This window comes from Argiope bruennichi, chromosome 8, assembly GCF_947563725.1.
Source record: "Argiope bruennichi chromosome 8, qqArgBrue1.1, whole genome shotgun sequence".
In the NCBI taxonomy this organism is placed as follows: Eukaryota; Metazoa; Arthropoda; class Arachnida; order Araneae; family Araneidae; genus Argiope; species Argiope bruennichi.
This window is the reverse complement of record NC_079158.1, coordinates 3,980,773-4,005,467: the sequence shown is the minus strand read 5'-3', so window position 1 is coordinate 4,005,467 and position 24,695 is coordinate 3,980,773. Positions and strand designations below refer to the sequence as shown.

Here is a 24,695-nt window from a genome sequence, read left to right as displayed (position 1 = left end):
TTGTACAACAACAAACAAACAAAAAAAGAGTATTAAAATTAATAGTTTAAAAAAACTAAAATACTTTCCAATGAATACAGCCAAACTGCAAGAAATAAAATTAAAACTACATCGAATTTGTATTCCGAATAAAGCCTCATTTTTAGCTTCCATTAAGAATTTAAATGAAACTTGTAAATTCATTCCATTACTTTGTGAAAACTTTAAATTTCCTTTAACAAACCAATAGAAGTTAGAATTTAATTATAAGTTAACATATTTGTTTCTTGCCATTTAATTAATAGAAGGCGCCTGTAGAAAATTCAGCTTCCCCACTGTTCTCAGCCACAGTCAACATTAATTTCTAGTCAAAAATTAGATTCATAAAACGTAATTATGAGCAAAAATAAATATATTATAACACGGTATTATTCTTTTATTAAAAAAGATCGTGCATAAATAAGGTCTGCCTTCATCATAGATCCAACCGACATTCGTCCACACTCCACCCTATACATTCCAAAAATGCGTATACCATATGGGGGAACCATACATGGATTCCCCATTTCCATCACTACCGGAATGAAATCCGTCCTTCAGTGCTGCTTGCCACCTTCCAACTTCAAATGGGGGGTTCAAGCGTCCTCCGGTTAACGAGTCTCGATAAACGTTGGCTTTTAAATGTTGAGTTGTAGCTCAACGCTTATCCCGGTTCAGTTGAATCGTTTTTCGTTGATCACGAGGGAATACGTTGTCATTACTTTAGCATGTGAATGTGGATATAGTTTTCCCCTCTATTAATGTCTATTTTTAAATCACTATTTCTTATCTTTGAAAATGTTGTTTTGCAGTTTACAAATTTGTTCTTGTGTTGCATTTCATAAACGGATCATATATAATTTTTAGACATGTATAAAATTACTTTGTGAATGAAGAGGTAATGTGATATTGATATTTAAGTTTCATAGTATGTAATATGGAAATAAAACAAATCATTAACCATTTCATTTTCATATTTGATTTTTTTTTTGTCATTATATTACTCTTGTGCTTTGTAGTTTTAAGTAAATGCATGTTAAATTCTTGTAAAGGTAATAAACTAACAGGAATAAAATAACATTTGTTTCCTGTTTTTGATCGGTTGAATTCCAGTATGAAAATATGATTAAATGTATTCTGGACGCAGTTGTCAACTTGTGGGGATTTTAAGATAGAGAATAGGGTTTACCGCCTTTTTCATTTATTGCTTTTCTTTGCTCACAGTCCAATTGTTTCGTTGCTAATTTCAATTTCAGTCCACATTTTTTTTTTTTTTTTTACATCCACATCTCTTTTATTTCTCCCAAGCAAGAGTTAGAGATATTCAATTTAAATACTGTTTTGTATTTTGAAATTTCCTCAAAGTTCATTCAAATTATTAAATCCTAAAATTTAATATTAAACTTATTAAATATCATAATCGAAAAAAAAAAAAGTTGACAGTTCTTCAGTCCATTTGCAAATGCAAGTAAAGAAACTGAATGAAGTGAAATGCTGAAATCATATGTTTGTTTGAAAACAATGGTTTATCAGTGGTGAATTGAGCTGATTTCAACATCAATGAAAATGCGAAGATAATCATTTCAAAATAGGGATTTAAGGCATTCTATTTTAGATGCTGTGGTTGTAAATCGGAAACTAATATAGTACTGATAAATTAAATCTATTTCTGTTTAGATATGTATGCGAGTATAGTAATTGTCACAGTTGGTGTTTTATGTTTTGTTATAACGGCCAAGTCTTATGCCGAAGTAACTATTGGAAATTACGATGTTACATCGAAAAATCCATTGCCGATTATTTTATGGCATGGAATGGGTGATAGTTGTTGCAATCCCATAAGCATTGGCGGTGTGCAAAAATTTCTTGAAGAAAGCATTCCTAATGTTTATGTTCATTCTCTTGAAATCGGAAAAAACGAACTTATTGATTTCGAAAACAGTTATTTAATGAATGTAAATGAGCAAGTTTCTATAGCTTGTACGAAAATTGCTGCAGATCCTGCTCTGCGAAATGGATATAATGCAATTGGTTTCTCCCAAGGTGGCCAGTTCCTTCGAGCAGTTGCGCAGCGGTGTCCTAATCCACCCATGAAGAATCTTATAAGTTTTGGTGGCCAACATCAAGGTGTGTATGGTTTTCCACGCTGCCCGGGTGAGTCGGAGAAATTTTGTGATTATATCCGAAGATTACTTAATGAGGGAGCTTATGTCAGTTGGGTGCAGAATCATTTAGTTCAAGCGGAATATTGGCATGATCCTTTGCATGAAGATGAATATAAAGCTAAAAGTATCTTCCTAGCTGAAATAAATAATGAAAATGTCAAAAATGAAACTTATAAAAACAACTTGAAGAAATTAGAAAATTTTGTTATGGTTATGTTTACTGAAGACAAAATGGTGGATCCTAAAGAATCAGAATGGTTTGGATTTTACAAGCCAGGCCAAGCAAAGGAAACTGTGAAATTGCAAGATACTCCTCTTTATCAAGAAGATTGGCTTGGTTTGAAAGAAATGGATAAAAATAAGAAATTGCATTTCTTGCAGGCTATAGGAGACCATCTCCAGATAGACCTTAATTGGTTTAAGCAGGAAATTATAAACAATTTTTTAAATCCAAAATGATGAAATAACTGTTCAGATTTATTATGTGCATATATATATTAATTATATTTATTTTAATTTAGCTGTGAATATTGTATATGAATTATAATTTTTATATAATATATTAATTTTATTGTATGAATCATATGTTTTTTAAAAATATATATACATTGCTTTCATATTGTTTCAGTCTGAAACAAATGATTTTAAATACTTTTTACATAATTGAATGTCAGAAAAAGAAATAACCAGAGATTTATTGCTTCTTACAATGTATTTTATTTCTATGCAATAAATATTTTAACACATTTCTTTGCATTATATAATAAATCATATACGTATTTTTAGAAAAAGTATTATTTTATTTATTTCTAAGTAGCTAATAAAAAATATCATCTTCAACACATTCATTAAATTTTGAAGTATCTTCAGTTTAAAGTTTATAGTTTTTAAACCTAATTTTTTAATGATTTTTTTATCATAAAAGATAAGTAATATCGAAAAGAAAAAGATTAAAGCTTAATATTTTTTTTGAATACTTGCTGAAATATTTCAAAAGATAATAATAATGTCTAATATTCTTCCATTTTCTGTATATGAGACTCGTGGTAAAAGGGAATCATTTGAGAAATTAATTGTTTACTTAATATGAGTTGAGAAATCAGTAATTTCATTTTTTAAAAAAGATATCCATTGAAATTATTTAACCATTCAAAATAGAGGTTTTAATATTTTACTTCCCTTGAATCTGTTTTGTGGCTTATCCCACCTGGTCGACAGTAACATCAAGCCAGGTCCATGAGCCCAAACGCCTTCAAACAATGTAGCACAGCCTCAATTCAGTGTGCTCATTGTCCCCTAATCGATGAATCATGATAAAAGGGCTTAAAATGCAGCTTCAAGAGGTCAAGGACCTAGAGTCTGACCAAAGGTTGCAGTCTGACTTTGCCTCATGCCTGCATTGCATTTTGCTGAGCAAAATGGAATGGCCTTCACGCCTTGGGTGACCTTACCAGGAGAATATTCTCTCGACGTACTTCACCCGTTTCACCCAGGAACACTCCTTTGCCGTGATGAGGCAGCAATGCAGGACTTTAGGGGAGCCTTGAATCTGAAACACTAATTAAGATGTAGGAGAATACATTTATAAATCAGAAAGTTAAAAAATATATTTACAGTAAAAATTTATGATACTTAGCTATGTAATCTCTTAAATATGCAAGTTGCCGCAATAACAATAAATATTCTATTTAATTACTAAAAATTTTATATAACAAGTATCAGTATTGTGATATAGATGAACACGAATTTCTTTTTTTTTTTCATAATACTTTTTATTAAAAATAGTAATTTTATATAACTTTATACACATGTTGTAAATCCATCTGTTTAATACTTGCATTATGCTCATTTTAATTTCAATCTTGATCATTAATTTTAAGTAAACATTAACTAGAATGGTTATATTAAATCTTAATGACTGCAGATCTTTTTTTTTTTTCCCCTCAGATGAAATTTATTTGGCCTTACTTGGATGTTTCTTTCACTTTGTTATTGATTCTCACTTTCTTTTTATAATAAGATTTAGTGGACATTTTCTTAGCAACAATGTATGGTATTTATTTCATATTAATGTTTTCATGCCCTTTTATTGTACTTAGCTCGAAGAGTGGAATAAATGCACTAGGAAAGACTTTTTCTTCTAGCAAGTCACTCCTATTTACTTGTCCATATGCCATTATTGTTTGGGCAAGAATTTTATTTGTATTTTCCCTCAATATTTTTTGTATTTCTGTGCTGAATAATGGATTCAAATCATTAACTGAATTACAAAAACTGCTAATCGAGAACTAAAAAAAATAAAAATTTTATTGGAATTCTGGATTTATCCTTCTTAAAGGATACTTATGTGTATATAGGCAGAGGGTATTCTATTTTAATTATATATATATATATATATATATATATATATATATATATATTATAATATTACATTTTGAAGCTTATTCTTCTCACCCAATAATCCTAAAGATTTTCCTTTAATCTTTTAAAAGATATATTACTGTTGTAGCAAATAAATTAATGTCACTTCTGCAATTAGTCGATTTTGAAAAAATTGGAGTATTTTATGTACAGAGAAAGTAAACAATAACAATTTTTATTTATTAAGTATTGCAGAAGTTATATTTTGAAATAAATTTGAATTGTTATAAATCCATTATTTGGAAGTTGTAATATTTGAGAAACACTAATAAATCAGTTGTTTTATTAAAATGAAAGAACAAACTGAAGAAAGAAATTTTTACAAATTCTTCAAAATTTTGGATGACATTTTTGTAATTTTAAGGAAGGTTTCTTAATTATTTTAACTAATTGTTTAAATTTCTGAAACTCTGATGACGATTTATGGGAGGCTGAATGTCAAGATGCTGTATTTCATTTAATTTATAGGTTTTGAAAAATTACTTGCTAGAGATTAGCGTCTTACACATTTGCTTCTTATTCCTTGATGCTTAAGATTTATGGGCAGCATAGCTTGAAGGAATTCTTTTTCATTATCTTATTGCAATTACATCTAATTTTTCCATTGAAGAAAAGAAGAAGGGGGAAAAAAAATGGAGAATGTGAGAGCTGAAATTAAAAAACAACAACAACGAAACTACAACAAAAAAATAATAAGGATCATTCTAATATATGCTTATCCATATCGATTCAATATTACATTCCATTTATAGGGCTCTCTTTTTATTTCATTTTTCTGCGATAGACTTCAAGTGCCACTCTATCCAATTATATTATTGGTGAATATTGTCATATAAAGTGGAAATTTCTGATTAATTTGCCAACTGGAAATAAATAGTAGTTGATTCAGAATGTTAGATTCTTCTTCAACATAGAAAATCATCTCGTGTGTGTACATACAGATAGTCTGTTCTAATCGTGATTCAGTGACTAACATTCTAGATGTTCAGAGATAAGCACCTACTTTCAGGTGGAAAAATGCTTTAAATGTCATAAGGAATCATATGTATTGAGTCAATAAATGTACCGCTAAAAAATTATGAAATCTAAATTTTTATACCTATATTTAAATAAAATATTTTAATGTTAAAAAGATGTTCCATTCTTTTACGACCAAACTGACCAAAGAATATTTTCAAAGACCGACTTTCAGCATTTCACGTTGGCCAGCTGACCTAGAAAAATCAGGTACAGTAAAATTTGTTAAATTAACAATTGAAGCTATCTACGGAAAGAAGGATTAACCACCATATCTAGTTAATTGTGTGTATGTATATATTCCCCTTTCCACTGTTTGTTTACTTTTTTCAGAACATCCAAGTTTTTGATATAATTAGCTAAAAGGGTTTGCGTGCTGTGGGAAAAGACAGCCTAACTAAAACTGAACGCCTATTACTGTTATGATTTTAAGCTTTAATGGGCCTCTTTTATTTAAAAGAATATATATATAATATGGGGCTATTTTTCCCTTCGAACGTCAAATCTATCATACTGCATGTTATGAATTTTGAGTATTCATTTTCAGAACTATTTAAACTAGATGTAAAATAGTGACCCATTATTATAATTCAGAAACAGTTTATTTTAATTCATTAGTATTTTACAATAATTACTTTTTTTCACTTCTCGGATATCTTTTTGTTGAGTTATGAAGTATCGGACATAATTGCTACTATTTCCTTAAAACATTTTTTTTGTTTATTTTTAAACATTATGAATGCAGATTTACTAAATTCTTCGTATGGACGGATGTTATAGACGTAACTGCTAAAATGTTCACTTTAGCACTTTTTGCGTGTGTTCGTTTGAAATTTTCCATAGGTACAAAATGTATGCTCGATAATAATAAATGCAGGAAATGAATTTGTTTACAAGAAAGGATTTAATACAAGAAATAATTTTCTCAATTTTTCTTATGCTTTTTGATGCACATGAAATTGTTTGCCACAAAAATTTACAAAATTCACTCATGCTGTCTTTTTTTTTTTTTTTTTTTTTGGAAATTTATATCTCTAAAACACTTTTCTTTTTATGTAATAAAGAAAACAAAAATGATGATTAAGGCCAATTTTCCACTTTTTTCTCTATTTTACGAGTTAAGCATTCAGCCAGCATTCAGGTGATTTCTTTTTTATAATGAATGGACTAAAAGTCAATGAAATTTTGTGATCATTAAAGAATTTTTCTTATTTTGAAGCAGATATTTCCTTTTGTATTTGCAAATTGTTATTTTTTTTTTCGTAATTCGAAAAATGATTATTCAGTTCTAATTTATGTGTTGGCAAACAGCGTAGAGAGGGGAAAAAACCCGCTGGTAGGAAGCAAATCGTTTAATTTTTAAACACTCTGCCAATGTGCATATGTTTTTGTATTGTATTTTACATGAGAAAATTTGATAAACATTTCTAAGATATGACTGGTTGCCAAAAAAAAATCAATCTAGGTCTAGATGGGCATTATTTTCTAGTGTTGATTATTGTATTTGCAAAAAAGGGGAAGGGTTTCACATAATTTAAATATATCTGATCACTTACAAAATAATTTTTTACTAAAGAATATACCGTTGAGGATTTTTTTAAATCGAAATTTATGAAACATGTATGAAAAAAAAAATAGAAGAAAACTAATTTAAAAACATTCATAAAAAAATCAGCTTAACAGAATTACACTTGGTAAAGAATAAAAAAAGTTGTATTCAAAATAGGATCATTATTATCGATGCAAATAACAAAATCAAATAAACCAAGAACACTTTTCTTTTGAAACAGTTTTATTGAAAGAATATAAATTCAATTATAAATAATGATACAAAATATGTACAACAATGGTACAAATGTAACACAGCATTTTCCCAAAATTTTTGTGATAAAAAAAAAAGACTAGTTATATAATGCGTGAATATAGTTCCCCCCCCCCATTTTTTACAAAACTGCCCATCTAGTTTTTGATGAGGATTAATTAATATCACTAAGGTCGATGAAATGCAGGACTTTTTCCTGAATTGAAATTATTGAAAATGCCGTGAAACATTCTTGTAATTGATTGATCTCACATAATTCTTAGTTTTAATTTGTAAAAACTTATTTCTAAAAAACTTTCTTGCCGCAGATGCTGTTATGAACCCTATCTATTTCTGCAACAGGACTTCTGAAGAAAAAAGTTTTCACAAATTTCAAAATTTTGCTATGTATCATTTTTTTTTTTTTATCATTTTAATGAAGCGTTTCTTCTAGGCTTCCTTTTCATTTTCTAACTAATTTGTTTTTTTCCCAAGCGGATAACAAAATGTCCATATCGGCAACACTATGGTCCCAGCTAATAATCATGAATCTGCCCTTTCAATGCAGAGCTTCTCGGGAAAAAAGCTGTATACATGGTAGATTCAGCATTAGCGGCAAAAAGTGCTGATGGACATTCAAAGATGTCTCATTTCCGAATACCAAAAGGATCAACTTACCTGAATTGTATTTCTTTTCTCAGAGTTTAGTATTCGTTGAAACCTCCTTCAAAAGTATTTATAGTGTTAGGATTTTTCATTTTTCGAGCGATTCAATGCCTCTCTGCACTGAACCCATAATAAGTTGCATAATTTTTACCAACTAACAGACCTATCCTAACATATGCATGCCCGGTTTGGGCTGCCACCGCCAAAACAAACCTAAACAAAATCATAGTACTGGAAAACAAAACCATCAGAATGATTACTGCAGCCAGATGGTTCCACAGAAATGTAGACATTTCTAATGCAATAGGAATTCCCCCAATCAAAGAATTCATAGTGAAACTTGCCAAAAAATTTTACGATAACATACCTGAAATTGAAAACCTGACCCTACAAGAACTCCCAATATACAACATAGAGGACAAACAAAACAAGAAAAGGCCCCGCTGCTCTCTTAAAATCCTATAATAGCTACTACTACCTTAGTATGCTCCTTATCTTGCTATTTTATTCTATTTTATTTATTTACCGTATTTCTCTTTTTTTTTTTCCCACAAAGCAATGAACATATACAAATCCCCCAATAATTAAATAAATGGTGCACACATTAACCTAACAAGTTAGTTCCATTTGCGCTAAGTTTTAATATTACCAGATTTGCAGATGGTGGGGCCTGCGGCCCCAATGAGCTGCAACTCCCATACAACAACAACTAACTTCGTTTCTGAATCTAACTAAGAGAATAAAGGGACAATTTAAAATTTAGCCCTAATTTTTTTAGCTGTAGATTTACCAACTCCAACAGCTCGGCATCTACCTATTAGAGTGGATAATGTGTATATGAATAAATTGAATTCGTATGACACAGTTGTTAGGTTCCTGACCAATTTCGTGTGTGTGACAATTTGGTTACGTAAATGAAGAATTGTGTAACAGAAAAAACAGTAAACACGACTCTACGAATAATAATTGACACAATTTATTTTATATTTAGTGCCCCAATCAACACTAGATTTCTGAAGGGGGGGGGAAATCGGTTTTACGAAGTCATGTAATATGAAAACATACACAAAAACATAACATAAACAAACACAAAACTTATCCCAAAGATTAAAATAATAACAATAATGAAAATTTCGAAGGTCTAACCCGACGCATCGTAACTTGACAATGGTTTAGGCTTGAAATGTCTATTTTTATTTTATTTTTAAATTTTGCTTTTAATTACGGAAGGCGTGTACACGTTTTTAGAAAAACAAAGAATTTTAATAAGCAAATATTCTGGAATACAAATATCTAGTAACTGTTCATTATTTAACATAAGAAATATCACCTGTTACTTTTAAATTTATTATTTTTTCAAAATATCGTATATAAACAAATCTTATTAAAAATATTTTTTGTTCTTGCCGAAGAGAGATATTCTTAATTCATTATTCAAAAACTTTGTTGAATTAAAATTTGTAAATGTGCAGCTATCTTGTAATACTAGATATAACTGATGATGATGATGTCAGACACAGCACCGTCTGAAGTCTTGTGGCGCCATGACTCAGTTCAGGTTAAGCGACGGCATGTATTTCTTGCTTTGATCCATGCTCTTATATATATTTCTTAAAAATTATTTCTAAAATTTGTATGTAAATTGTCTGCGTGTAACATAACCTGTAAATAAATGTTATACTAATTCGGACTTTTTTCTGAACCCCTTAACGACCCCATAAGTGAAAAATAAGCGACTTCAATAGTCTGAAAGGGGGAAAAAACCCACCAATTATTATTTTTAAGTGGAAAAAAAAATCCAAACAAATACCTGATAAAGTTACGTACTGTTTCAAATGTTCTTAAAGTGAATTATCTGGTAAAAAAAAGAAGTCTACTGAATCTACCGCCGGCGTAGAAATCTACAGCAGAGATTTTAAATATATTGTTACGAATCTGTGATGCTGCTTCCCAGCATAGTTGGTTCCATCATCAGAAAGACTGTTTTACAGTCATCGGTATTGGACGGAGTACGGGTGTCGCGTCGGAGGTCCCAGAGCTTGGCGACAAACTTGGCGATTATCATGGCGACGAATTTGGTGACTTTGGCGCCAAAATAGATTATACCCGAAACATCGAGAATTTTCCCGATCCGTCCATTAGGAACCGAGATACGCCTCGAAAGTTCCTGATTGAATGAGAGGCTTCTAGCCCCACCTCCTGAGACCTATAAAAGGAGGCAGTCTGCAGCTGCCGAGGGGTAGTCGGAATCGACGGAAAAGAACGAATCTTCCAGAAATTATCAGAGCGACGACGGAGTCAAGCTAGTGCTGAACTAAGCTGTGCGCTACTGTCTGCACTAGTTTTGTTGTATGTTGCTGTGTGCACGTCTTGGCTGAAGATAATTGCCTTCTCTAGGCTGTAAATAGTTGTCCTCTTTGTGCTGTCTTGTCCTGTCTTCGTGTAAATAAACGTCGTTGTTTTTTTTCTACTGCCGCCGCTGATTGAGCGTTCTCCACACCATATAACTTCCACTATCCAAACAAACACGGAAATTTCGTAACATTTGGTGGCAGCGGTGAGATAGTGGTCAACAATGTATGGTGAAAACGAGATCTCAGGCTACGATGGCTGATAGCGACAATGGTGAGTTACTGGCTCTGTTGGCTGAGATGAAGAAATCTATGGAAGCTGGACAAGACGAGATGAAGAAATCTATGGAAGCTGGGCAAAAGAAACTTTTGGGAGAAATGAAAGCCAGGAGGAGTGAATTACATAAAGACCTTTCGTCGATGAAAGAAGCTTTAAAATATCAAGTTAATAAAATCGAAGACGTCTAAGTTATCACAGAAGAAATTGAAGGAAGCAGCGAGAGCCAAGTGGAAGAAGAAAAGTCTGAAGATCGAATGGAGACCGGTGTCACCGAAAAGGAGCTTAGCCATCCGGAGGATGAACCGAAGTTTAATAAAGAGAGGCACGAACAGGGAGAATGTCAAATAATTGCGGAACTGAAACAGTCTTCTCCGAGTGAGTCCCCTGAAGTGGAACCGAAAGTGCAGGCGCTTGGGGGTGGAGAGGATGGACTTTCTTCGGACGGGTCTGTTGGTGGCGACCCGTGCTTGATGCCTATGGATGCGAGTTAATGCGACCCTGTTTGGATTGGATTCGTCCCAAAGATTAAAGGGGCTACCTCTTTGCAAGCCTCTTGGTATCTCCTTGCATAGTGACACGGAAGAAGACTACGTGGCTGGAATCGCTGATCCCTGTAGTCACGGTCTCAATTTTCTTCAATAATTCATCTTTGCTGTGGATCTGCATAGAAGTGTGATGCAAATAGGAGCCGAGGAATCTCCTGTGCATCCGGACATGTTACGTCGTCGCAGAAGGACCCTTCCAGCAAAAACGGATGCGCTGTTCAGATCCTGTGTGGAGGGCGTCGGACAATTCTCGGGTGTCGAGAATAGACCGGGAAGAGGTGGACGTATTCCCGTGAAAGCTTTGGAGACGAAGGTGAATACCTGGCATTCGAGTGGACTTCAGAAGGCACTGTTGGATCATCCTGATATACGGCTGGTTCGATGGAAGAAGTTCAAAGTGACCAACCGACCAGCCTGGCAAGAATTCATTCCGGAGGACTCTACTACAATCCAGCGTTTCGCTCCATGGGACACATTGCATTTTAAGAAGAGAAATCAAGTCTGGGTGTACAATCCGAAACGACGAAGAGGTCCGAGTCAAAATCATTGAGAAAGTTCGGATGGATCTTTAGTCGCCGCCAAATTAGTAAACGATGTCATCTTCGAAAGACTGGAAGTCGCCTAAAGCATCATCATCACAACATTCGGAAGCCTACGCCAGCTGTTGGATTGAAGTAGGACTGCCCGGGACGTGCAGTCCTTAGGAAGAGGACAATGTTACGAATTTTTGATGCTGCTTCCCAGCATAGTTGGTTCCATCATCAGAAAGACTGTTTTACAGTCATCAATATTGGACGGAGTCCGGGTGTCACGTCGGAGGTCCCAGAGCTTGGCGACAAACTTGGCGACTTTGGCGCCAAAATAGATTATACCCGAAACATCGAGAATTTTCCTGATCCGTCCATTAGGAACCGAGAAACGCCTCGAAAGTTTCTGATTGGTTGAGAGGCTTCTAGCCCCGCCTCCTGAGACCTATAAAAGGAGGCAGTCTGTAGCTGCCGAGGGGTAGTAGTCGGAATCGACGGACAAGAACGAGTCTTCCAGAGATTAGCAGAGCAGCGACGGAGTCAAGCTAGTGTTGAACTAAGCTGTGCGCTACTGTCTGCAGTAGAGTCTTGTTGTATGCTGCTGTGTGCACGTCTCGGCTGAAGATAATTGCCTTCTCTAGGCTGTAAATAGTTGTCGTCTTTGTGCTGCCCTGTCCTTACTTTGTGTAAATAAACGTCGTTGTTTTTTTTTTCTACTGCCGCCTGCTGATTGAGCGTTCTCCACACCATATAACTTCCACTATCCAAACGAACCCGGAAATTTCGTAACAGTATCTATAGCAATAATGAATAAAATGATGAACCAGATTTACAATTAAAAAAGGCTAAAACTCTTGTATCATCTTTTGCCGAGGCAACACAGGACAGTTAGTAAAACTCTACAAGAAAACTACTAAACAGGAGATAAATATTGGGGGAGCATGGGTTTACCTGTATGATTGAAATAAAAGTGAATTTATTAGCTGATGGAAAAGAAAAGGCGAGGGGGGGATGAACTTGGTTCCGTCAATGCAAAAGAAAGTTTCAATAAAGGGTTTATGATTGTCTCAGAGTTTCCCTGTATTGGGAAATTATACATCAAAAGAGTAAAAAAATTTATTAAAAACTAGCTTAATGTATTATCAAAAGAAAGTGTTACATTCTATGTTTGCAGAATTATCTCAATGACTTTTAAAGGATGAAATTTCATCAAGACAAAGTTATAAGTCAGGCTTCGAAAAGTATCGCTGCATTCCTTGAAAAAAGGAAGGCTATTACAGGATTACCCATATACCTTTCCAACATATTCATCCGAAGTCTTCAATATTTCACTTATGGATAATTGTGCTTTTGGTCTGTTTAAAAGAGCTTTTTCTAAGCACAAACACACTACGATTGATGCACTCTGGAAAGTAATGGAAGAGTAATAGAAATCAGTTCTCCTTTGAAAATTTTCACATGTCTCTCTATCATGAAAATCTCAATGCAGAGTTATAGTCGCACACACACAAAAAAAAGACTATCATATCGAGCATTTAAAAAAATAATCTTTGCATGTTAAACATTAATTAAACGGTCCTAAGATCTCCTAAAAATGTGTAAACACCTATTGTAAATAAAGGCGATAATGTGTATTTAATATCGTCTCAAGCGTTTAATAGGGTTGTCACGCCATCGGAAAAACACAGGGAATTTGAAAATCGCCTAATGGAAATTCTTCATAAAAATCTGGAAAATACTGGAAATTTTAAGTTCTTTAGTTACTTTTTTTTCCAATCTAAAAAATCTCTAAACATTGTAAAAAAAAAAAAAAAAAAAAAAATCGTAATCATAGCTTCCAAAAACGCAACAATGTCATTCGTGATTCTGTAATGCGGAAACTCGCCATTTTTCTACTAAGTTCCCTTTCTTTCTGTGTAGATCAGTCCAGTTTCGATTTGCTATATAGTTGTTCTTTTCCATAAGATTCCCGAAATGCAACTAATGACATGCACGTGACTTCTGTAATTGCGTCAAAGAACAGAATATATTTGTCTGGCAAGAATAACAACAGCGCGATGGTCTACTATACTTGAGTTTTTTTAATGGTTTGTTTATTATTTGATAAACTGTGAGCTTATTTAAAATGCATTAGAGATTTTTTTTTTAAACAATGAACTATTCTAAATCCGTATTTAATACGAATAAGATGGATAAAAAAATCAATCCTGATTTTGCTACAGGATTCGAGAAGTTCCGCAAAATCCATTTATTTCGTACTGCTCGCTGTGTAAGAAGATAATAAGCTTTAGTAATATGGGGAAACATACATGACTGCTTGCCAATTGAAACTAGTTATCATTGATGTTGGACATAGCATCTAAAGCCCCGTTTTGATGGCCAATGCATGCCTTGAGTCCGGCGCGTTTTGCCCTCTTTCCCCTCACTTGCGGTTTTCAGGGGTTCTTTGTTCATTTTACTGACAGTTTGCGGAATCTCCCAATCGACGGCCATAGGGGAGAGTGGTTCCTTCAGTGGATCAGATGGCAGATTTACGAACATATAGTAAAGGCAACGGGCCATCGGAACGGGGCTTAAGAAGAATACAGGAAAGGATGATAAGTCAAATTTAATATCCGAAAATAAACGGATTTCGTTGAATTTTTATGGGCATTAAAACTTGTTGCGTCACATTCGTCCTTTATTGCATTGAATGATATATCGGAAATATTTTCACATATGTTCACTGAAAGTGAAATATCTAAAATAATATGCATTGCACCATAGAAGTATGTCTTATTTTATATGCTACCTATTAACTCCATGGAACTGATGGTTGAAAAATTTGTAAAAGTTGCAGAAATGGATGCTCAAATACACGAATTGTCAAAAATGAATAAATTAAGAAAAAGCAATCTTGCTCTGTAACGTTTTTTGTTAAATAATCATTAAAGGATTTGTATCATGATAACAGAAATGTTTCGTGTTTTATTTCGCCCAAGTCCTTCATTTTTTGTGATTTACAATGGAAGAGGTAATATAGCCACGCCCTTAATATATAAAATTTGTTCTGCTCAATTTTAGATAATAAATAAAGATACATTCACTTCTTCTGTTTGTAAATATATAAACTTTCTTTCAATATGCTATTATTTCAAATAATGTTAAATTGTTGCTCTCATTCCTGGTTTTTTTTTTTTTCACTTCTTAAAATCATGCTGTATTATAACTAGTACATGAATGCTGTGTTTGCATTTCCTCATATCTTAAATGTACATACAGGAAAAAAAACAGCGATTTTTTTTTCCAGATTCGAGTGGCAATCCTGGTTTAAATTTTGTTTCTAAAATAATGAAAAGTATTGTTGTAAAATATGTTTAAAAACATTTATTGAAATTAGGAAAAAAAAAAAAAAAAGGAAATAAATTTATATATTTCTGAAAAGGTAATTTTGGAGTGATGTAAAAATATAGTTTTTGTGCAATAATGTGTTTTAAAATGATCGTACAAAAAAGTTAAAATTTTGATTCGTTTTGAATTAAAAATCTAATTAAAACTTTGGACATTTTTTTACTTTCTCTTACATAAAGTGTCATCATCAAAAAAATTCGAACTCAAGATTTTGACGAATATCCTAGTTTTAGTCTTCAATGAATTCGAAAATCAAATTACTTTTGGTATTATTTCTAATTGTGGCAAAGTTGATTCTCGCAGATGGATGACATTTGATGTAGGGTCCTTACGCGAAATGTGTAGATCTCTATCCACTTCTGAACACTACTGACAGGTAATCTGTCTGTGTGCTTGTTCGAATATGAGCTAACAGGATAATTATAAAATGAAGAGAGCTAGATGGATAAAATTCAGTACAAAAATTTAACATCTATAGTGTAGATACCAGTCAAATTTTGTGTCATATCCAACAAGGGTGAATGTGTGTCGGTTTGTATTTTCAGAAGCATGTAAACGCGACAGTTCAAAACCGCATTCACTTAAATATACCAAATTTTGTATATTATTTTGTGACTTTAATTATAGTTTTGTATCAAATTATGGTTTCAATCGGTTGGTGAAAAGTGCGTCTCAAACACAAATTCACCTTTAATAGAAAGTAGCGAGAATGTTTTGGAAAGACGACTCCCACTCAACCTCTTCTCCTCTGTGAACACTGCAGCTTAAACCCGATGCTCTGATCTGTAGAGCATTTTGAAGGATTTTTTGCATCATGCATCTTGTAGTTTTGCAGATAATGTTACATTCTATAAACATTTTCATGTTAAAGGAAATGAAGATGAATATCTTTATCAAAACAATTTTCGCGAAAAATGTTTTGTATTGTCATGTGTTTTTTCTTTCTTTTTATTATCGATATTTTAAGCGCCATTTGCCACGTGGAAATTGTTGTGGATAAGCTATCGGCATTTTTTTTTTCTCCTTGACATACTACAGCACAAGTTTGACCTTTGTTGTCTCGCTTTATTTTTGATTGTTTGTTCTTAGATTATATATATATATATATATTTAACTTATTGTGTAATTCTAAAGACAGTAGCATCCCTAATCTGTTTTTCAGAAATTTCCTAATTTCGAAGGTTTTTTTTTTTTTTTCTCTTTTGAAATCTTTTATTTTATTACATGTAACTTAGACTTTTCCCTCATGAAATTTTAATCGCGACCTCTCCATCCGGTTCGCCAATCTTAATGCACGTTAAAATTTTAATAATTAAATATTTTATGTAACTTGTCTTTTAATAACTTCTTCATCAAAATATTTTTAAACTTCAAATTTTGATAGTCATATAATTTACTCATATTATTATAAAGGCCATAAACCATAATGCATTTCTCTAATTTTCTATCAGCTCCTATAAAATTTCAACTTAAAGTGAAAATGATCAAACTGCAATGACTTTAAAAAACTTTTTTAAAAACTGAAACCAAGCATTTTTTTTTTAAATATGAATCCTGAGAACAGAGTCGTGCAGCATTTAAGTTTTATGGTTACTATAGAATAATTTTCATAATTTATGTAATATCTCAAGAATTATTCCACAAAAATTTCTCAGTTTCATTATAACATTCAAATTTTAGTTTCAGTTTCAAAGGATTTAAATGACTTGAATAACAATATTTTATTTTGTCTCGGTCTATAAATATATTTCAAAAAGTTATAAAGTTTAAATTTTATATAAAAATTTAAACTTATATAAAGTTTATTTATTATTTTTTCACTTTATTATAAAGTTTAAATTAATTTTTTTCCTTTGATTCTAAGGAATCATATTTGCGAAATATTCTTGACACTTTAACTTTTAAATAAGTGAATGAACGCTTCTATCTACTGCTATCTAATCTGATCTATTTATGAAATTTTGAATCGAATAGTTCAAAACAATCAATATTTTCATACTCTTAGGCTAATCTTCAGAACCCTTGGCGTTGATTGTAGTTCATCTTTGAGATAATCGATGAAATGGTCTAAAATTGTCAGTTTTTATTGAATAGTGATATTCAAATATTCCCAAATCAATCGGATTTAGTTGATTGGAATGCAACTTTTTGTGTTTAAAATATTAGCATCTCAAGAATATTTTGTGAAATATGATTCACTGAGCAGCGGATCTAGATAAGAGCTAAACATTCATCATTTATTATGGTATTTATAGACTCAAGTTACCTATAATATAATTATTTACTTCATTTAAATACATGTATTTCTATTCATTAAGATTTACAAATTAGCCGTTGGGCCTTGAATTGAAAGGACATATATTAAAACCATGCTTACCTTAAATAAAGCTGATTTATCGAATTAATAGTATATATATTGTAAAAGATCATAAAATCCTTTTTTTTTATTTATTTTTTAGAAAATATCTTATTTTATTTCATTTTATGCAGATATGGGCTGAGTATTACACTTTTGTAGATTTAATTTCCATCAACAGTTCACTTAATTTTTAATTTGAGCTTTCATCAATGTGATAAAAACTACTTTTTTCTCACGCACGTGTAGCCTGCTCGTGCAAGTTAAATTTTATTTTTATTTTGTGTAAATAAGTTGTTGAAAATATGGTTAAATTATTTTTAAAAAAATCATTAAAAATATAAACTTAATTTATAGGTTAAAAAATTCATATCATTAAAAAGATTATTTTTTGAACTTTAACTTGTACGATGATATTTTTGTAAACTATCCCCCCCCAAAAAAAAGCCGAAATTTCGTTTAATTTTTAATTAATTAAAATTCTAATTAAAAATTCAAAAAAATCGCTTCGAACTGGACATTCACGACCTCCAAGGTATACAGGGTGCCAACTCTGGCAGCTGCAGCTCGAACGGTCTGGCCTGCAGAGCGCCACTCACACATTCAGCATTATTTTGAGTGTAGATTATTCTGGAATTTCTTTAGTTTTATATGTTTAATGCATTATTTTGTTGTATATGTTTGTATTTATTTAAGAATGACTCAGGAAAGTGGCAATAACGTATTCAGGCAAAGAATCCGCAATACAATTAATTCCATGCTTCAAAACAGAAATCTTTTTCAACATTTCTATTCTTTTTATTTCAATTGATTTAAACATTAATTTTCATTAAAAGAAAATTTACTTTTTGTAACTAACAGTGTCAGTAGATCAAACAAATAAACATTTCGACCAGTCCAATGTATATATATATACAGGGTGCTGGCGAATTCGGCCGACAAATTCAGAGGAGAAAGTAGGCATCAAGTGGGTAAAGAATCGCCATACTACAACATAGGGTTCCAAACGACATTTAGTAGGTGAAAATCGCAAAAATATAGGGAGTCCGAGAAATGTTGGAAAATAAAAAATTAATAAAAAAATAACAAATGGTGTTTTAACTATGATTTTTTTTAAAAAAAGCACATACTTAAAAGTTTTTTTTTTTTTTTTTTTTTTTTTTTTCATTTTAGTAACATGCGGTTTGGATGATCTAGCGGGTTGAAAATTATTGAAAACAAAAAAGTTGCTTAGAACCCATATTAGCAAAATTATTAAAACTTGAGGAAAAATAAAAACTTGAAAATGTAAGGAATTTTATATTCTATAATTTGATACAAGCGTGTAATGTGAGAACTGGGGTGTTTTAAAGATATTCAAGCAAAACTAAAATGGGAATCAGAAAACATCGCTGCAATATCAGTATCGATGTTCTCAGAGAGCATTGTCAAATTTGAAAGATAAATTCTGAGCAAGTATAATAGGCACTAAGCAGATGAAAAGTTACTAGAAAACATAGAGTCGCAGGTAACGTTTTATCAATGAAATTATAGAATATAAAATTCCTTACATTTTCAAGTTTTTTACGACTCCCTAGATCATCCAAACCGCATGTTACTAACATGGAAATTTTTTTTTTTTTAAGTATGTGCTTTCCTTAAAAAAATTCATAGTTAAAACACCATTGGATATTTTTTTATTAATTTTTTACAGTTTCAAGCAGTTTTTGGACTCTCAATATTTTTCTGATTTTCAACTCCTGAACGTCGTTTGTGATCCTGTGCTTATCCTCTTGATGCCTATTACCACCCTTCTGAATTTTTCGGTCGAATATTCGGCAACACACACAGGGTGTTGCTGAATTCGACCGACAAATTCAAAGAGGTGAGAATAGGTGTCGCGAGGATAAAAAATCACCATACAACATAGGGTTCCAAACGACGTTTAGTAGGTAAAAATCGCAAAAATATAAGGTGTCCGAGAATTGTTGAAAATTTTAAAAAATTTTAAACATCAAATCATTATTAAAATGAAAATGAAACATTAACATGCAAATCGGCATGTTATAAAAAATAATATTTCAACTACGAATGTTTTTAAAGAGAAAGCACATTCTTAAAGCTTTTTTTTTTCATGTTGATAACATTCCGATTAGCTAATCCATGGGTCGTAAATTACGGAAAATGAAAAAGTAGTTTGGTATTTTTATCTGTAAAAATATTAAAGAAAAATAAAAGCATGAAAATGTAAGGAATTTTATACTTTTTTCTTTAATACAAGCATGTAGTGTGAAAACAGAAGAGGTTTTGAGATATTTAAGAAAAACTAAAATGGGCACCAGAAAACACACTTGGCATCTGTTGTTACATTGGCTACCGATGTTTGCAGAGGGTGTTGATTCTACGAAAAATTCAGAGGAGTGATAGTAAGCACCAAGAAAGAAGAATTTCCAAGGAGTATAAGGTCGCAAGCGATGTTTATTTGTTGAAAATCGCGGTATAGATACAACATATAATTACAGCAGAGACATTTTAACGTCAGAAAGAAGACGATGTGAAACTTTTATAAGAAAATTGCTCGATGTTGCGGCCACGAAGGTCACTGTACAGCTGAACTGACGCTTAAAGGATCGCCGGATGCGTTGCGATATCTCCAGCAGCGATAATGATCCGTGCCATGAGATCTTTCACTATATCCAATGATGTCTGATAAACAAGAGATTTCGTCTGGCCCCAAAAGAAGAAATCCAAGAGATTGGGGTCGGGTGAAGGTCACTGCAACCAATATGCCTCCCGGGATATGTAACATCAAGCAAGTTACGCACTGTAATTGAAAATGTACTGGTACACCAACATGCATTAATCACATGTGTCTGGCTAACAGTGGTTGGTATTCCCTTCAGTAAATCCGCAAGGACGTGATGAAAGAAAACAAGGTAATTTGCGCCACTGAGGTGTTCAGGTAGAACAAGATACTGTCCCAACAGATGATCTCCGAGAATCCCTGCCCAGAAGTTAATATTAAACTTGTGCTGCGCGTTCGACTAGATAGTGATGTGGGGGTTTTCGGATGACCAAATATGTGTGTGTTGAATATGTCTTCTCTCGCAAACCAGATTTCATCTGAGAATAAGACTCTTACCGGAAATTGTGCATTTTTCTGTGTGGCTTCACATAGAAGCCAGCGTGCGAGTTCCACCCCACAAAGGTGATCAGCATCGCATAAGGGTTGGACTCTCTGCAAGTGGGGAAGGGATGCATGTTTTCAACACGCATGACCTTCCATGCCGTTTCGTGCTGTTTACTCACTTCTGCTGCCCTTATCGCGTGCTTGTCGACCGAGTATCGGCAAAGCGAGCAAATGCCTGTTTTCAGGAGAGCACATACTGCGTTCTTTCCCTGTATTTGGCCTCGTTATTTTGACGATTCCTATTTCCTGCTGTCGTCGATCGATGGTTGCAAACGTGGTATGGTGCGGCCAACGCCTCCTCGGATATTGCACTTAGTACATTCTTTGTGCTAGGCGTCCATTGCCATCCGTTCGGCCATAAGTTCACAGAATAAACGTCACCTATGTTTTCTAATAATTTTTCATCTCCTAAATGTTTACTATCACTCCTCTGAATTTATTTTTCGAATTTGGCAACAACCTCTGCAAACATCGGTAGGGATGTTGCTACCGATCAGCAGGCGCCAATTCGTGTTTAAGACGTGTTAAAACGCTTGAATATCTTAAAACCTCTTCAGTTTTCACACTATATGCTTATATCAAATTAAAAAGGGTGATATTCCTTACATTTTCATGCTTCTATTTTTCATGAAGTTTTAATATTTTTGCTTTTTTGTTTTCAGTAATTTACTACCCCTTGGATCATCACATACGCATCTTATGTACATAAAAATAAACTTTTAAGAATGCACTTTCATTTTTTTTTTAAATTTTGTACTTGAAAGATCATTTGTTATTTTTAAAATTTTTTTTTACAGTTTCCAACAATTCTTGGGCACCTTATATTTTTGCAATTTTTACTTACTAAACGTCGTTTGGAACCCTATGTTGTATCGCAATTTTTTATCCTCTTGATGCCTACTGCCACCTCTTTGAATTTATCGAGGTGACAGTAGGCAATATCGGCAATATTTGTGTATATATATAAATTGCAATGATCGACAATACCCTGTATATGTATAAAACCGTAAACATTCTAATGTTTTTTAATTGGTATTTGCTTCTGTATTTGTGTTGCTTTTTTCATTTTCTTATTAGCACAAAATGCCCAAAAATATTATTGCGATACCTTCAAAACATTGGCCGATATTCAGAATATTGGGCAACTTCATGAAGATATCGCACAATATCTCGTGCTAATAGAGTTGTAATTTCTTAAAACTGTAATAAGCAAATCTGCAATTTTTTGTGAACCTTAATAAAGGTGATGTTCCCATGTCTTTTCAATCGTTCAGTAGCCGTAATGATTATAAATATGTGGGTATAAAACAGTGTTCTAAACTAGAATTAATTGCATGTGAAACATTTGGTATTTAAATAGAGTTGTTGTTCCATCCTACAACAAATACAAACGTGACATTTTTCTCACTGTGAATGTCATAGCAAAGATAAGAAATGCTCAGCATGGGACAGTATGATATTTTTCGCTCTTATTTGTCCTCATTAGCTTATCAAGTGCAAACAACGCCTGAGACATGATAATATTGGAAGTGACATTACTGCACTAACGCTTTGTCCACCCCCCCCCCCCCCCTACGACAACCATACTATCCTGATCGCAACTGCATTGTACACAAAGTGGCCTTGATTGTTTCGCAAACAAATAGACGATGGAATTGGCAATTTCCCCAAATCTTAAAATGTTGATTTCATCTCTTTCCATCTTCAAATAAGGACTGAATCAAATTTGACTCAAAGTAAGCAATTCCATACGGGTCTCGCAACTTTCGAAAACATCGCGATTTCTTCTCCCTTATTTTTATGATAATTTAATTTTGTGCTTTCATTCGATTTACTAGAACTTGCTTGCTCAAATTAAAATTACAAATTAAAATCAAATTACAAAATTACAATTCGGAACATAATTCCTAGAATTTTTTCAAGTTTCCAAATTTATTTGTAGATTAATGTAATCCCATTTGTTTTGTAATTGATTAATTGGCTCTCAAACCCACAGACCTGACAAAGTTTGTGTTAAAATATTTGTGCTTTAAAAAAAATTATGATTTTTTTTTATCATCGTGTTTAAAATGCTTTCAAATGTTATTCTTGTTAAAAGACTTTTTAGTCATAAAATACAGAAAGCAACCCTCTTGAAGGTGACCTGTATATATATATATATATATATATATATATATATATATATATATATATATATATATATATATATATATATATATATATATATATATATATATATATATATATATATATATATATATATATATATATATATATATATATATATATATATATGCATACATACAGTGGTGGCCAAAATTGTGGACACTTCTGAAAATTTTTATGCTTTCTAACTTTGCGTACTTATGGAAAATGTAAAGCTTCATAAAATGCAAACTTTTATATATCATTTCAAAGAGAATTTAATGCTGATTTCAATACAAAAAGCAAAATTCAAATATTTACAATAGAAAAAAAGTTGAGTGGCAATATTTATAGAGATACATTAGATGTTGATGACTACAGTGAGTTATCATTACTTAGTAGGGTAGCCTTTATTTTTTACCAGCCGCCTTTGGCGACCAGCCGTTCGCTAATCTTAATGCTCGTTAAAATTTTAATAATTAAATATTTTATGTAATTCCTATTTTAATAGCTTCTTCATTAAAATATTTTAAAACTTCAAATTTCAATTCACTCTTAATATTATAAAGACCTTCAGTCATAGCGTAATCTGTATCTCTCTAATTTTCTGTTAACTCCGGTAGAATTTATGCTTTAAATTAAAGTGGAAATGATTAATCTGCAATTAATTGAATAATATTTTTTACTGAAACAAAGCATTTTTTTTGTAATATGATTATTGAGTCACTGAGCATTTAAACCTTACGGGCACTAAAGAATATCTTTCTTAATTTATGTAATATCTCAAGAATTTGTCAACAAAATTTTTTCAGATTCATTATGTGCAGGTCTATTAATTAACGTTTAATTTTAAATGCATCAAACACTAAGAAAATAAACAGAGTCATTTAAAATAATCGGTCGAAAACAGGTTAAAAAAATACTTAAGAAACGATGAACTTAAACTAGCATAAATACAATTTAATTACAAAAGCATATAGCTAACCTAAAAATAATTTAAATCAAGTCTGCTTCCGTTGAAAATAGATGTAAAAAATCAGAACACAATGCGCATGCATGAATTTTCAACGCCAGTTATGGTAACGCAAATGCGTGAATTTTTTTACGCCAGTTGGGGTAACGCTACGCAGATTAGAAATTTTTAATTTTCTTTATTCTGTTTTATTTTAATTCAAAAGTACTTCCGAATAAATCTGAAAGATCGATTAATTAACAACGTTTAATTTTAATTGCATCAAACATTAAGAAAATAAACAGAATCGTTTGAAATAATCGGCCGAAAAATGTTAAGCCTAAGCCTCATTAGCGTGGGAAAAAAAGGCTGAAGCCTTACTCATTTGGCGGTGGGGAAATGAAGATTTTTTTTGACTGAAAAGTTAGTTTTTAATTAATAATTAAAATTCTAATTAAAATTTCAAAAAAAGGACCCCAGGTGCACATACCCGACCTCCAAGGTATACACGTACCAAATTTGGTAGCTGTAGGTCAAATGGTCTTTTCTGTAGAGCACCAACACACACACACACATTGAGCTTTATATAAGTATAGATTACAGCTTCACACTGATGTTTCATTGAGCTGACTAGAGTTTTAAGCTCTTCCTTCGTTACTGCACGATGCCAGGAAACAATTATAGCTTCAATTAATTCTCTTTTACTTGAGGAACGCTTCATATGTACAAGAGTTTTCAAACGCTGCCATAAGTACTCAATAATTTTGAGGTCAGGACTGTTTCCTCGCCATGATAACAATTCAATGTTCTTTGTACTTAGCCACGCTTTCGATATTTTTGTTGTGTGGCATGAAGCTGAATCCTGATGAAAAATAAATAATGTGTTGTTGGG

At 32.2% G+C, this 24,695-nt stretch overlaps 2 protein-coding genes across 3 annotated transcripts in view; both read left to right on the top strand.

Annotated features, from left to right (window-relative positions):
• Nucleotides 1–1,517: 1,517 nt before the first annotated feature.
• Nucleotides 1,518–2,893, top strand: LOC129981956 (palmitoyl-protein thioesterase 1-like). Its single transcript, XM_056093027.1, has one exon. The coding sequence runs from the start codon at nucleotides 1,698–1,700 to the stop codon at nucleotides 2,640–2,642; it is 945 nt and encodes a 314-aa protein (XP_055949002.1). The 5' UTR covers nucleotides 1,518–1,697; the 3' UTR covers nucleotides 2,643–2,893.
• A 1,972-nt stretch (nucleotides 2,894–4,865) lies between these two features.
• Nucleotides 4,866–24,695, top strand: part of LOC129981370 (uncharacterized) — a 45,069-nt gene continuing 25,239 nt past the window's right edge. The window contains exon 1 of one of the 2 annotated variants that reach the window (XM_056092195.1): nucleotides 4,866–5,831. In XM_056092195.1, coding sequence (XP_055948170.1) covers nucleotides 5,738–5,831 — 94 coding nt within the window. In that variant the 5' untranslated portion in view covers nucleotides 4,866–5,737. The remainder of the gene's footprint in view (nucleotides 5,832–24,695) is intronic. The other variant, XM_056092196.1, reaches the window with a different exon arrangement.